Source organism: Sarcophilus harrisii, chromosome 1 (assembly GCF_902635505.1).
Source record: "Sarcophilus harrisii chromosome 1, mSarHar1.11, whole genome shotgun sequence".
Taxonomy (NCBI): domain Eukaryota; kingdom Metazoa; phylum Chordata; class Mammalia; order Dasyuromorphia; family Dasyuridae; genus Sarcophilus; species Sarcophilus harrisii.
The window spans coordinates 172,112,819-172,125,886 of NC_045426.1; the positions used below are offsets into that span (position 1 = coordinate 172,112,819).

At 33.5% G+C, this 13,068-nt stretch overlaps 1 protein-coding gene across 5 annotated transcripts in view; it reads right to left on the reverse strand.

Moving 5' to 3' along the window:
• The window catches only part of SSBP2 (single stranded DNA binding protein 2), a 375,378-nt gene that overhangs the window by 17,892 nt on the left and 344,418 nt on the right, over positions 1-13,068 (reverse strand). For all 5 annotated transcript variants that reach the window (XM_031967111.1, XM_031967094.1, XM_031967116.1 and 2 more), the window contains one exon: positions 6,065-6,093. In XM_031967111.1, the coding sequence (XP_031822971.1) occupies positions 6,065-6,093 (29 nt within the window). The remainder of the gene's footprint in view (positions 1-6,064; positions 6,094-13,068) is intronic.

The window sequence follows — 13,068 nt, forward strand, 5'->3', positions numbered from 1 at the left end:
GTATGGGTAGTAGTTCATTTTTTTTTTTTTATCTTCGCAAACACAAATATTTTCTCAAATGAAAAAATAGCACACACCACAACTTTCTTTTCTCCTCATTTCAGAAATAATTACTCAACTCGCCACATTTAGATCATAGACTTCCTAATACCCTGAAGGTTTTAAACCACATTCTCAGCAGGGAACTATGAAGAGGACCTACCTACTGATGAGGCATAATAGAGAAATAACTGCCCTTGGTAATTTTACTAATCAAACTTAAAAGGTCACTGTTTTAATGAGCATGTTTCTTTAATACTACACTAAATTTTGCATAGCAACACCATTTCAACATTTTTTCTCTTTATGTGATGCATAAAGAAAAACAGAGAGTGAACTACAGTGGTTGACTACAAAAGGAAATACTTTAGAATTTAAGAATTTGTTGTCTATATATCCTTTGAAAGAAAATGTGAAACTCAGGGGCTAAAAGCTAATTGGAGCATTTTTTGTCATGCATATTAAGAGATTTAATTTATTATTTTATGAAATAAAATAACACGTCTCACCTTAGCAGAGTAATAAAATGTTGAAATAGCAGTAAATTATTGCATGTTATGTTTAATTTGTGTCCACTGTTTCAGAATTGCAACATTTTTTTTGTTTTGTTAGGAAATGACTTCTTCACTATCAAAAGATGATACAGACTGCACTCTATGTGCCAATTTTTACCTTTTGGTTAAACTCTTACTTTTATCTAAAATAGGGCTAATGTTGTAGAATTTTTTTTCCTCAGTCACTTCTTTTGGGAATGGGAAAAAACAAGATTTTTGATGATGAAAGAAGGTTACTCAGAAGTTTTTTAAGTGTGAGTGATGAAATCAAGTTATGTCAAAAACACTAAAGAATAATATGAATTCAATCAATCCACAATAATGTATTTGGCTATGTTTTTTAAACCAAAAACTGGTTAAATAATGAGGCAGAAGTAAAGCAGGTTTATCTTGTTACTTTGCAAAGAGAACCTGAAGTTGAGTGGAATGCTGTGCTTTGTGAAATTCTACAAGGGAGAATAAAACAAAAAACCAGGGCAACAATGAATAGAAAAAACAGTATCTTATTTTCTTTGTAAATTGCCATCTTAACTAAAACTTATATATATGTAACCCTAGAATTATCCTCTGTACATAGAAAAAAGTACTTGCATTTCTAGAATGAATGTGCATAGACTGTAACTGTAATCATTAAATATTTATGAAGGCATCATCCTCACAAGTCTTTAAAAATACTTTATTAGTGATTTTTCACAAAAAACTCTGAAAATAGGAATTGGAGCTTTGATTTGGTTCAAATGAGATTTTAATTTTTTATTTAATTTTAATGAGATATTAAAATATAACATTTAGTTTATTAAAGGTCTAAATTTTTCTGATTTTCAAACTAAATGGAATTAACTGCTGTTATTATTAAATATGGTTTTAAATGTGACAAACTGAAAGAATGTATTCAAAGTTGCTAATTCATATTTAAATAAATTTACAAAATGTTTTATTTTTCTTCATGTCAAGGTAACTTCCCATGGAGCAAATGAGGTGCTCAGAGTGTATTAGCTGTTTAATTCCATTAGTGGATTCTTTAGTGCATGCATGGATTGATCAAATATTACAGTAAATCATTTTTGATCAAATGGTTTACAGTCCCTAGTGCTTACTTGACTTCAAACAAAGGAGTAACTCAAAACATTTAAAAGCAATAATAATGCTTTATTTTCATATGTGAAGAAGTCAATACAGTAATATTAGGTGATTTGTGCACCAGAGCTGTAAGGATTCTTAGAGGTCACTGAGCCCAATTCTTTTATTTTATAGGAGAGGAAACTAAAATCTACTAAGGGGAAAGTCACTTTCCTCAAGATCAGCATTAACATCTTATTTGATGTATATTTAAAAACAGGGACAGGAAAGTAAGTGACTAAGCCAACTTAAGAACTAAGAGACTACAATACCCAGTCCTGTCCAGTTCACTAGGTCATCACTGCACGGTCATTTAGCGAGATGACAGAATCATTTTACCTGAAGAGAAATGTATAGAAAGTGCAGTGAAAATAACAAGAGGTCCTCTGGAGTTGGGAAGAAGGGGAAGAAGGGGAGAATCAATGAAAGACACAATGAGGTCATAAACCCAAACAGCATTCTCAACAGTGGCTTCTGAGAGTATAAGGAAATGCATATCCAAAGAAGGGGATGAGCTCTTAAGTTATGTGCACTTAATTATGTTCTATCTTATCAAAAAGGCAACTCACTTTTGAGTGCAGAGTGCTCAGTTGGACTGGGGGTCTTCTAAGTGGGCATAGTGGTATAATCAGGGAAGAAAGTACCCTCTAAAAAGAACATTAGCAAAAACTTAAAGGGATTATTTTTAGCTACACTAGACCCTTGAGTTGCATTTTGCATCTAAGTTTATGTGGATTTTACTACTTTCTAGCTGTCTATTTATAATATACTCCAAAAATACAACCAATTCAATCTAAATAATTTCCTCTATGACTTTCTGGCTTTAATTTAATGCATATGAAAACATTATTCTAAGAAAGGATCCATTGGCTTGACCAGAATCCCCAAGGTTCCATGACACCAAAAAGATGAAGAACTCCTACGTTATACAAATTCTTCATATACTTTTATACATAAATGAGCAGAAGCCCAGAGAGATTTGTTTGTTTAAGGTCACACAGTACTAAGAGCCAGAATTTACTCCATGTTATCTAATACCAATGCCCTTTCCCTTATTCTACTCAACTTCAGGTCCTGCTCACTTTTTCCTAGGCATCTAGGGAAAAGAAAGTGCTAGTCTTGGAGTCAGGAAGAACTGAGTTCAAATCCTGCCTCAGATATGTGTGATCTAGGTAACCCTCTTCCTCTCTCTAGACCTCAGTTTCCTCATCTGTAAAAATGAGGATCACAATAGCATTTATGTCATTTTTGAGGTTTTGAGGATTAAAAGAGATTAAAGGAGGATTACAGAAAGTTCTTCACAAATCTAATTTTATATATATATATATATATATATAGAGAGAGAGAGAGAGAGAGAGAGAGAGAGAGAGAGAGAGAGAGAAAGAGAGAGAGAGAGCATTTCTCATTTTCTTTGGCTATTTAGTATCCAATCATTCTCTTATCTTCTCCAGGGACGAAGTGGATTACAATTCCTCCTCCTCTGATAATTCTTCTAACTTTTTTCTTAGTCCCTTACTATGGGCCACTGAAAACTAAGAAAAACATTGACTATACTGTGTGAGGTGAAATGACATGGGGATTAAGCTTCTCACATGGCTCTCCTCTCCAGACTACATAAAAGAGATCAGGTTGGTGTTTTCTCTCCCAAATCACTCCTTTTAGGGATGAATGGCTGCCTCATTTCCCCTGTCAACATCCTCCTCTATTTTCAAAACCCACCTCAGATAGGTTTCCCCCTGCGGGGGAAAAATTGGTGATCTCTGCTTCCTATAATTTCCCCCATTCTGTCTGCTCTTTTGGTTTGTCCCTATTACATTCAGGGTACTGCATCTAGATTTGGAGGACCTAGTTTTAAATGCTACCTCAGCTATAGATTTGTAACAACAACAAAAAAAAGTAGAAAACAATATTGTTTTAATACTTGTAATTAAATAAAACAAAAATAATAAAACTAAATTGGAAAGTTTTTATTTCTCTTAAATGCCAAAGCTTGAGGAAAAAAAGGAACTTTTTTCTATTTTTCTACCCCGTTTTCCCCCTTCATTCCATTTGTGAACTAAAAACCATTGCCATATATACGGCTGATAAACCCAAGAGTAGCTCAGTAAACAGTGGGAAGTGTCAATAAATGCTTAGTGAATAGCTGGATTGTCAGGTGGAAGATTGTTAGAAACATAGGGTAAAGTATGGGGAAGGCATTAGACTAGGGAATGGGATTGTGAGGGGCGGGGGGGAGATTATTTTGTTAGAGTGAGGAAGCTGATGTAGACTTTTGTGGAGATTCTGAGTGACTCTGGGATACTTTCAAGGACTCTAGAGGGTTGATGGGGCTGCTTTTTTTATTAGATCTAGTTTCAAAACTTGTGGTTTTCTTTTCCCTTGAGAAGGATATACTTCTATTGCTACTTTTATGCTTATCCACCATGATTGTAGTTATTTTTGGATTCCAAATGGGATGGGAGGGAAAAAGGAAAAGAAAATGAAGGAAAGAAGAAAAAAAGTTAAGAAAGTGATGGAAAGAAACAAGGAGAGGAGAGAGAAAGATTTCTTCTTGAAATAATTGGGTTTAATAGGTGGAGGATAAAAGGAGGAAGGGAGATGAGGATCAATGAAATATATATGTAAACATTTTTAAAAGATTGCTTGTTAAAAAAAAAGATTGATTGTATTAATACTAACCAATGTTATGGCTTAGTAAATGGCGAGTAGTAAAAAAAATCAAGAATAGGAGGAATACATGGCATGTGCATATGTTTCTCCTGTGTAGGTGCATGAAGAAATAAAATGTATTGTATTAAATACTGGAATTAGATTGAAATCATTGGGCTAATCAACAAAATCACTATCTTCCAGCTCCAGTCAACCCCTGGCCCACAGAGAAAAAAAGTGAATGGAATTATACATATTGTCCTAATTTGGAAAAATCAGTCTTCCTGAAGGTCCTAATTTTTGTCACTTAGTTATCCTAGTTTCAGTTACAAACATTTTACAAATATATGCAAAGGAAATAGATTGTTTTAAACTTGAGCTTAAGTCATTTTGGTTCTCCCTAAATACAGGTGTTCTATTTGTTTGCCAAATTTGCTATTGCTATGTAAAACAAGACAACCTAGACATGCTATCATATTCCAAATTAAACTTATTTGACTTGAAATCATAATTTAAAACAGTATTTTCTGATACAATCTTATTTTCAACTACTAAAGATATGCACTTTTATAGTAGTATTGACAAATTAAAGGAAAGGAAATGATCCTTTAATGAATTTCTATAACCTCTAGATGAAAAGCAATTGTTCAATGCACTCATTTCAATCAATGGTAATGAATAAATATTTCTTATCAGTCATATTTACATTATACTATTGTTCTGGGTTTTGTTGGTCGATTGGTTTTGTTTGCATACATACATACACACATACTATATATATATATATATATATATATATATATTTGTTTTTATGGAGACTAGATCTCTCTAAATCATCTAGGTTGAAAATTAAGCAGTCACTCATGGGTCTAACCCTATTGATTTAGCATGGAAGCTTTAATCAGTTCCATTTGTGATTTGGACTAGTTATCATCCCTCCTTCAGGTAGCCTTGGGACCCTTGTTCTCAAGAGCTCACCATATTGGTGCTAAATTTAGTGCAGACAACTGATTAGCTTACTACAATACAACTCAGAACTCTCAAACACAAACAATTCACTAGCATCTCTCAGTCTCCCCAACAGTCAGGATTTTAGGCTTGTGCCATCATGCCTGGCTACACTGTACTTTTGACATAAATGGGATTTTTTTTTACATTTTTAATAAATTCAAAGGTAGTAAGATATTATTTTTTGGTAGTGAGATATTATTTAGAAATAAAATATAAGTAAAAACTTATTTATGGATTCCTAAACCGCTGAAGATAAAAATACATGTTATTACTATTTTCACTTTTCTCCTTGATATAAACTCCCTTCAATTTTTTCCACTTTAGGAAAACAATAATAATCACTAATAATCGGCATTTCCTAATATCTTTATGAAAGAACAATTTCTTCAAATTTACTTTTTTAATATTTGACTAAACTTGATTGCTTTTTCAAAAGGTTATTGTCTGTATGATATTTTTAAAAATAAAGTAACAATATAATATGGCTAAATTGGTTATTGGACAAAAATTAATCACAATAGGTAGGTTCTATTAATAGCCAGTGGCATATTCAGCAGCAATCAGAAGCATCTTTTTTTACCATTTCCAATTGGTTTTTAAATATCAAGTTATCATGGTCAAGAATAAATCTCAAAAGATAATTTAACAACTTAACTAAATGCTTAAAATATATATATATAGAACATACTCACTTTGGAAATACTGTCCATATCTCCTGAGCCTGAAAAAAAAAGAAAAGAAAAAAAGCATAAAAAACTTTTATTAATATCTACTTACATTCAACTAAGGATACTTTCCAAATTTTAGTATTTTTTTCTTCAAATATATTTTTTCACTGCACACATCCCAAGTATTTATTCTCTGTTGTGAATCTAAAAAAAAAAAATCTTCCAACTCCCCCCACCCTCACTCCCATTCCCAATACAATTTGTAGGTAGGAGTCACTCCTAGTTTTTGTGTCAAATTCATGAAAAATTTCTACTCTTTGCAAAAAATAAAAAAATTAAACAAAAAATAAATAAATATCCCAAAAGCACTAAAGTGACATTTTTACCATGGTCCATGAATAAGACTTTCCTGTGGAAATAAACTTCATAGAACAAATATGCCTCCACTTGGTCTGAATTTCAGGCATGTCTCCATACCCAAATACATTTTTTGTTTTATTTTATTAATTTGTATTTGTGATTTCTTTGGTACAAGAACCATCTAGTATAAGATGCTCACTTCACTGGGGCAGACTGAAAACTCATTTGCAACTTTACAGGTTATGACAGCTGCTAAGTGGCAAGTAGATCACTACAAGATCAATTTCCTGTCTATTAGAACTTTTAACTTTTTTAAAAAAGTAAAATCCTATAGATCTTTGGACACCAGAAAAGAGACATGACCAATATTTCACCACAGCAATCAAAATAAAAACTTCCATATTAAGCCCTCTATATATACATCCAAGCTTCACAGAATTATTTCATATTCACAGTTGGTCTTTCAAAATTTTATCTTTAAAAAAGAACTATTTTTTGAAGATCCATAAAAGAAATGAAAAATAGTAATATTCTGTTCCTTTTTTTGTATGGAGGGAGTGTGGATTTCTCTACAAGTCATTACTAGAGAATAGTAGCTCTCTGGCAAAAAGTGAACTATAGTTTAAAACAAAACACTAATAATTTTTTACATAATCCTTCTAACAGTATAATTTAATAATATTCTGACTTATTTTAAAGCCAGAGATAAACAGGAGTAACAACTTATTTCTGGAACCTAGATTTATATTATTGAAAGTACATTGATTTTTAACTGGCCACACTGAAAAAAAGGCATTTACCAAACATATATGAAACTTCTGCAAATCGTTTCTGGGCTAATGAACAACTATAACTAAGAACACATTTATAACTATCATATAAAATACTTTATAAATGATAAGCTCACCTCTAATGAAGCTTATTAATTAGAAGCAAAGTGATAGAGAAAGTAAATATAGTACTTTGTAATAAAGGGAAAGAAGAGAAAGCTATCTTTGATACTTCCATAGGTTTGTGATTTCATTCATTACCACAGGAACTGTTACCAACAACAGACACCTCAAACTGTCTGGGTTTTCACTGAGTAACTTTTGTTCATGTCTTCTCTTAAATCCTTCAAAGGGCATTCATGAAATGTAGGGGAGGGAGTCCGAGATGCAGGGCAGAATGTTAATCTACATCTCTTGACACTGCAAGGATACCATTAAAAGCATGGGGATTAGCAATCAACCAGTGTCTCTCTTTACATGCCCAGCTCCTCCTTTGGTCATACATTATATGTTATAATAGTTTGCAGCCTACTCACACATATAGTGTATCTCTCCATTGACTTTCTGGTGATCCATAAGTTAAATTCTCTTGAACCTGTGGTATTACATGGCTAGAAGCCATAAAGCATCACCAGAAAACTCTTAATTGTTTGAAAGATGGGACTGTTTGAGGGGAAGATTGGGTTCATTATAAGTGTTCTATAGTTCTCAAGAATAATGCAGCCCACTCTACTCCACCCACTCATTTATGGGCCCAGTTCATTTTTCTCCCAAGTATCTGTCTAAGACTATGTATAATGGAGTTGCCCATCCAGATGTAAATTATACTCTGGAAAACGGGCACTCTATAAATATTTTGAAATCCAGGCAAATGAGTAGCTGTGAATCCTTAAAGAAGACAAAGTCACTGCAATTATAGTGCATTGTAAACGCATTGTAAATAATATAAAGTCTCCCCCTCTTTTTGCACAGTTCTATCTAGGTTTTATATTACCCCTTTGTGAGACAGAAAAGGAACCAAAACTTTAAGCTTTGATTTTTCATGGCATAAAACTGATGGTCAAAATTCTTTATGGCCAATTGAGACAAATTATAGGATTGGAAAAAACAAAAGAAGGTAGCTCCATTTCTGGATTCTGTTCAATTGTTTTCAGTCATGTTCAATTCTTCATGACCCCATTTGGGCTTTTCTTAGCAAAGATACTAGTTTGTCACTTCCTTCTCCAGCTCATTTTTTTAAACGAGAAACTGAGGCTAACAGTTAAGTGACTATGCCAGGGTCACATAGCTTGTAGGTGATGAAGGTGAGGCTGGATTTGAATTTAGAAAGATGAGTCTTCCTGACTTTAGAATTGACTATCCATTGCACTACCTAGCTGCCCTCAATTCCATTATATTGCTAAAAACAATGACTATTGTGTAACTAGGGCTTAAAAATTTACAAAGTAATTGTAACTTTCACTTAATTTACTTGTCTCAATCTCAAAACAACTCTGTGAAGTAGATGCTATGGGTATTATTCCATTTTACAAATGAAGAAATTAAGACCTAGATAGGTTAAATAATTTGCTCATGATCAAACAAGATATGAATTTACTTCAGACATTAGTTGTCTACAAACTTCTCTAACCCCAATCTGGTTCTTTTGCTATGATATAAACATTTTCAGAGCTCTGAATAGTGTTATCCCCCAACTGTGAGAAGTGTGAACTGAATCCATACTTTTCTATCACACTACTTTCTTATTACAGAGAATGGTAGTTGATCCATTGTTTTACTTCATTCCTTCTACCCCATTTCATAAACGTTCCCCTCTCTTCACCTTAATATTGTTTTAAAACATATTCCTATTTAAAATTTTTTTCTAGCAACAAGAATCTTTTTATATTGATTCTCTCCCCTTAAATAAGTTTAAAAAATTTAAAAACTTAAAAAAATCTCCATATAATCCATGTCCAAAAATTTATTTGTCCCTCCACATTTTAAATTTGCCACTTCTCTGTTGAGAGGTGATTCATAAACTATGTGTTTTATATACACAGAAAGGGCACCATGTGGAACCATGCTGCAGGTAATGCCTGCAATTCTGATTCAATAAACAAGTAATCCCAAAGTCTTTCATTCAATTAAGTGAATTCAGGCCAACAAATATTATTGATAACTTGCTTTAAAAAAACACAGGGCAGAATGGCATTCTATGAATAAGAGGATTTCTTCATATCACAATAGTTATGTAGAAAAGAAAGGACAACTCTATTTGTGTGACTACAAGCTAACAAACCATTTGACCTGAATCTAATATGCAGGTGCTTCTGGGATCCCTTATAGCTGCCACACTAGATTCATCTAGGGTATTCCATTTCAGTTAAACTCATAGCTGGATCACCAATGTTACCACTACTATTGCCACTATATTTCCAGTCTTTGATTTTGCCTTCTTTTGTATTTACCATGCTTAGTATAGTTCCTTGCATATAGTAAGCACTTAGTAAATGTTTTTTCCTACACTATTGAGTTTGGTAGGTAACTAAGAAAGTGACAAGCTGTGGTTAGTCTTGACAGAAAACAGTGCAATTTAGGGTTTTGTTAAAATGTTTGGAGAATTGCACCTAAATGGGAAGTTTTAAGTCATTCTTTATATTCTTTGAGTAGCTGAACTTGAGCTCCTGCTCCTACTTACTGAAAGAGACCTGTCATTTTCCCAATCCAGGAAAGTATTAAAGAGAAAGAAAATTTAATTGAAGGTATATCTGATAGGAATGAATCAGAGTAATCACCAAAATCAAAAGAATAAAATTCCTCATCCATTCTATCTTAAAAAAAACCCTCACCTCATGCAATCACCCTTATGTGTCTCTACTTCTTGAGAAGGTCATCCATACTCAGTCTTTTCTCACTCTCTTCTTAACCCTCTGCAATCTTTTCAAAGTTACCTACGATTTAATTGTCCAAGTCAATGGCCCATTCTGCATCCTCATCCTTCTTAACCTCTTTGTAGCATTTGACATTGTTGGTCATCCTAGCTTCTCTTTATGAATTTTACTGACACTGCTCTCTTGCCTATTTGATCTCTCTTTGAGGTCCTTTTGTGATTCTTTGTCTGTGTTACAACCATGAATTGTGGTTAGTCATCCAAGGTCCCATCATGGGCCCCCTTCTTTTTCTCTTATATTTTCTCACTTGGCCATCTCCTCACCTTTCACAAATTGAATCACCATCTCTCTGCAGATGTTTCCTAGATGTCTTTATCCAGCCCTGATTTCTCTCTTGAGCTACAGTCTCATATCACCTTAAAATACATCTCAGATTCAACATGACCAAGAGAGAACTCATTTTCTTACGCCAAATCCACATTTCTTCCTAACTTTCCTATTATTGTTGAGGGTGCTCCTTTCCTTCAACTACAGCATCATTGTCAATCCCTCATTTGCATGGCATAGCCAAACTGTGGCTAAATCTTATTGTTTTTACCCACACATTTCTCATATATTTCCCCTTCCCCTCTTGCAATGACTCTTGTAATCAGTCTCTTTGATACAATTCTCTCACCTCTTCAATTCATCTTCCACTCAGCTATCAAAGTGATTTCCTTGGACACAAATCTAGCTATTTTACAATCATTAAGTAAACCCTAGGGGCTCCCTTTTACATGCTAGGATCAAACAGAAAAGATCCATGTTTGGTTTTTAAAGCTCTTCATGATCTGGCCTTTTCTACCACTTCTATCTTCTAATACTTTTCTCTCCACCATGTACCCTATGATCCAGCCACCCTGGACTTGCTAGTTCTCATACTTTACCCCCTTGCTGTCTCCTATGCCTAGAATGCTTTTTGTTTTTCCCTTCACCTTTTAGTTTTTTGTTTTTTTGGTTTCCTAAGACTTAGCACAATTTCTATCTTCTGCAGGAAGCTTTCCCTTTTAGGATGAACTTACTTTTTCTATCTTGCAGGTTAATCTCTTCTATAAAATGTGAGTTTCTTGAAGTAATGGACCATTTTTTATCTTGCTTTGTATCTCCAGCACTTGGCACAATGCCTGGTACATAATTGGTGTTTAGTAAATGCTCATTGATTGATCAAAGTTGAAATTAAAATATTGTTTTCCTATAGATATTGAGATGACCCAAGTTAAAAATCCTTACTTTTCAAATTAATTATTTGTTATAAGGGCAGCTAGGTGATGTAGTGGCTAGAATGCTAGATCTGGAGTGAGGAAGACTCATCTTCCTGAATTCCATTCTGGCCTCAGACAATTACCTGCTGTGTTACCCTGGCCAAGTCACTTCACCCTCTTTAGCTCATCTGTAAAATGAACTAGGGATGGAAATGGCAGACCACTCCAGCATTTTTGCCAAGAAAACCCCAAATGGCGTCACAAAGAGTTAGCCAAGACTGAAAACAACAAAAAACTGACTGAATTTGTGACTGTGTGGATGTGGCCCCCCAAAAGAATTTTTTGGCTGTCCTCTCATACACTCAAGCAACATGGAAGATTGATGCAATTATTTATTCCACATCTAAAGTTTGCTACCTGCCCCCAAAGAGAATTTTTTTGATTGTCCTCTCACATACAAACAACATGAAAGAGTGAAACAATTATTTATTCCATATCTAAAGTTTGCTACCTGCCTCCCAAAAGAATTTTTTGGCTTTCCTCTCACACATAAGCAACACGGAAGAGAGAAGCAATTATTTATTCCACATCTGGAATCTGCTACTTCCCCTAGTGGGAGACATACTTCAGTATCACTTCTCTGAAGTCATTACTTGCTAGTTTCATTGATCAGAGTTCTGCAGTCTTTCATTTTTTTTTTTTAACAGCACTGTCATCATTGTGTAAATAGTTCTGATTCTGCTTATTTTTCTCTAGGGATTTGCTTTTTTAATGGTCTCTTTTAAAAAAACATAAAAAATGCTGAAATATGTATGCTTAAAACCTATTTTTCAAAGTGTACTAAAACTCCAGGAAATATTTTGCCTTCAAAAATTGCACGGGTGATTCTGACTGTGACAGGTTGATCCGTAGACTAGGATAAAAAGATGTAGTTCCCAGGAGAATTCAGTTGTTATTGGGACATCAATATCTCTTGAGAAAATAAAGGATCTAAAAATTCTATTCACATAGCTATCAAAGTGGGACTTTTTTTCCCTTTTGAGTAGTTATATAATGATATATTGATCATGAAAAATCCTTAAGATTCCTACATTTACAGTCTACTGCTAGGACTTAGTCACTGTTATTAAGTTTGTAGAGCTTATATTAAGAAATACACACTTTTACAGAATTACCACTTAAAAGTTTCAATAGTATTTCTCTAGTTATATTTATATGTGTAGTTAAAAGCTCCAGGACCTTTTCTTCCACATACTAGTCAAAGGCACATTGACTAGATAGCCACAGGAAGAGATGTCAGGTCTGAAAATACTGTAAGATACTTCAAACTTTAAGCTAAGGTGCAAATAGTATATTTATTTAAGGTGATTTTACTTTCAGCTAGCATGTATATTAGATAGTATAATAATATGAACACTGTATATTAACTGGCTGTCCTAAAAATGATTTCTAAATACTTCAATAGATTCAGTGATCTTATTGATACAAGTATTTCTATTCTTGGTGCTCATTGAAACTTTTTATGTCTGATCTCATCCTGTACAATCTAAAAAATTTCATTGTAGTAATAATAACTGACACAATGTAATGCTTTAAAATTGACAAAGCATTTAAAATATACTATATATTGTGAATTTTAAAAGAATCATGGCATAAGTACTACTAATATCGTAATCCCCACTCAATATATAGGGAAACATTCTGGGAAGTTAAATGATTTGTCCACAGCCACTCAAGTAAAAGATGTCAGAGAGAGTATTTGAATACAAGTCTTTCTTGTCCCT